Consider the following 2,926-nt stretch of genomic DNA (forward strand, 5'->3'; position numbering starts at 1 on the left):
TGAGCTGCTTCTTAGGGTTCCCATGGTCACCTGTCAGCATGAAGAAAAGTATAGTTTGCGTTGCATGAGTAAATAGGAGATTGTGGTCCCCAGCTTTCTCCCAAGATCTGTGGAGTTAGTAAGTAATTAAACATGTTTCAATGTTTGATGAAATAGAAGGAAAATGAGGATTGTTCCAGGATTTGAAGTCAGTTTTTAGGGTTTGGTCTGACGGAGTGTTGCTGTTGGGAAGCAGTGACTGGAATGGGATGTTTGCTTTTCTGTCCTCATGCGTTCAAGGGTCTGTAGTTCTAATGAAGATGCTTCATTATGTGCTTCTGAGTGTTAGGCTTCTACCAAGATACCGTTTCATTAGCATAAAAGTGGCAGATATAATCTAGCAAGTTAATTATGGATGTATTTAATGACAGACTATCGGTATTTTCCTATCCAATAACTTCATGTTTATAAGTGGATTTAAAAAGTAATTTTCATGTCTGCACTGCTTTTTAGCAGACTGTTGAGTTCAAGTAGAGATTTATGAGTTGAATGTCTATGGCAAATAAATCAAATAATGTTTGACTGACTGGTTTGAAATATGAACAGAGAATGTGTAAAATACTGCAGAAACACGGTAGTTAAAGTGGAAGAGCTATCTGATTAAAGTGGAAGAGATATCTTATTAAAGTGATTTCAGTTGAAATAAACTAGTGCTGTTAACTTGATCTATTGTATTTTCTTTAGATTAGAACAGGCAAAAGAGGCTGAATCTAAGGATGCTTTGAAGGATTTAGTTAATTTGATAACTTCCTTAACAACGTATGGTGTCAATGAATTAAAGCCCGCTGGTGTTACCACTGGAGTACCTTTCCTATTACCTGGATTTGCAGTCCCACAGCCTGCAGGCAAAGGTGAGTCTGCGTTCCTTCCCCCTCTGCTTGTTTGGTGGGGTTTTTTGCAGGTGTTTATTGTTTTTGGTGGTTTTTGAATGTAAAACGCAAAATACAGGGAAGCTGTATACTATTCAAAGCATTTACAATTGAGTCTAGGTTCTTCTACTAAGATCGCGTTAGTTGTGTTGGTCTCAAAGGTTCTATTTGGAGATTGGTACCCAAAAGAGAAAGTATAGGGCTTTTGTCTTTGGGTACGAAAGGCTGAGTCAAACATCTCTCACTGCAAAGCTAACTGTTTCTACAAGAGCATTTTTAAAGCTTATCGCAATGGAGAAATGCACTGATTTGATTTATGGTGCTTTAAGCCGCTCTTACTAAACAGATGTGAAAGGCTGATGTGCTGGTTTCTGGGTTTTTTTTCTTTTGGGGGGGGTGATGGGTGGGCAGATTTGCTTTCTGTTAGCTTTTGTCAGCTTAGGCAAGTGTAACTTGTGAGCTGAAATCTGTTTCATCACCAGTGTTCACAGAGTGGTGAAATCTGTGGTGTGCCTGCAACCAGTCAGTTCTGATAAGCAGATAAGGTTGAGGAAGTGTGAGGTGTAAAAGGATTTTATGAAAACAAACTTATTTTTCATATCCTGTGTATAAACTTAAAATTGGGTTAAGTGTTGTGTGTAATTAAGGAGTTTGGATTTTGGTAGTGACTGTGAGGTTGGTTTGAAACTTGGACTTTTTATGGGATTTAGTTATACCAGGGACACAAGAAAAGTTTTTGTGGTAGGGTTACATTTATAGATTTATAGGCTAATGGATTTTCTTTCACTGTTTCGCTTGTATGTCTAGGTTCTTTGGACAATGACTTCCTTTCAGTGGCATTCAGAGAGTTCATTGTTCATAGGAATTGTTTTCCCTTTGCAATAAATAGACAAAAAAGTGATAGTTACACTCAGAACTTAATTTCTCCATGTTTTGATAATAACATGCTAATTTTTGCTTCAGCTAATCAGCTTTTCTGATACAATAGCGTTGAGAGAACTATGGCCTATTGCAATCTCCAAAGGAGTTACTCTAATTAATTTTCTGGTATTTGTCATGACATTTCTCAATTCCTTTTACCTACTTTCATTATGTTGGCAAGTTGTCTTTTTATGAAGACCATAATAGTAATTTTATTAATTACTTTTATTTAAATCCTTTTAGTTCTTGATCTCTGAGGAGCTGGTTAAGATTTGTCTTCCTCAGGGGTCAAAGATAATTTATTAATTTGCTTGATTGCCTGGAACAAGTGTTGATACAACTATTTATATTCTAATTTAGTATCTGTCACTACTGTGTTCCTGTCACTTTTAATAAGCTCTAACCTTCCTTTCAACATTTTTCATTGTAAATAAAGCATGTAAAAATGTCCTTTTAGAAACAAATGAGTGTGACTTAGAATGTCACAGCAATATTCTTCCAGCATGTGAAAACATCCCATTCCAGTTTTCAAGAAAGTTTCCTGTTGCCTTCTGGAGAAATACTGGCAGGGAAGGCAGTGAGGCTAGACATGACGATAATTGAATTTACTTTTAAATTGGGCAACTTAATTAATAAACAAGAAAGAGTAGCATTCCACAGAGTGTATGTAATAGATCAGGATTCTTTGATTATGAAAGGGTATTTTAAATCATGTTAGTAGTTTGCTTACAGCTTGTTTGAAAATAACATTTTTTGTTAGAGCAGCCTAAATGCTTCGTTTAGAATGTGTTTCGAGTCTTCACTCTTGTTTACTTTTTCTACATTATTTTTACCATTAGTTGTTTTCTGTATCATAGGATTTGTCTGCTGTGACTTGTAATGTTCCTAACGAAGTCAAAAAAGTTGGCTTCAAGGCGTCTTTAAGTAGAATAAAAATAAATTCTGGGGGCCACAAGGAGCACTCATAAATGGTGCATTTTTTGGCTAAGTGAATGAGGTCTTGCTCAACTTGAGGGTATTTATAAGAAGAAATTTGACTGAGCTTTTAAAGGTGTCTTTGTGTGCTGTATTATAATTATTCTATGCTTTACAACTCT

At 35.9% G+C, this 2,926-nt stretch overlaps 1 protein-coding gene across 1 annotated transcript in view; it reads left to right on the forward strand.

Moving 5' to 3' along the window:
• Positions 1-2,926, forward strand: part of LOC104493532 (WD repeat and FYVE domain-containing protein 3-like) — a gene marked incomplete at its 3' end in the record, with an annotated part of 67,144 nt that overhangs the window by 23,994 nt on the left and 40,224 nt on the right. Inside the window, exon 7 of the mRNA XM_010136235.1 lies at positions 724-890. Coding sequence (XP_010134537.1) covers positions 724-890 — 167 coding nt within the window. The remainder of the gene's footprint in view (positions 1-723; positions 891-2,926) is intronic.

This window comes from Buceros rhinoceros, unplaced genomic scaffold, assembly GCF_000710305.1.
Source record: "Buceros rhinoceros silvestris isolate BGI_N320 unplaced genomic scaffold, ASM71030v1 scaffold1435, whole genome shotgun sequence".
Lineage (NCBI taxonomy): Eukaryota > Metazoa > Chordata > Aves > Bucerotiformes > Bucerotidae > Buceros > Buceros rhinoceros.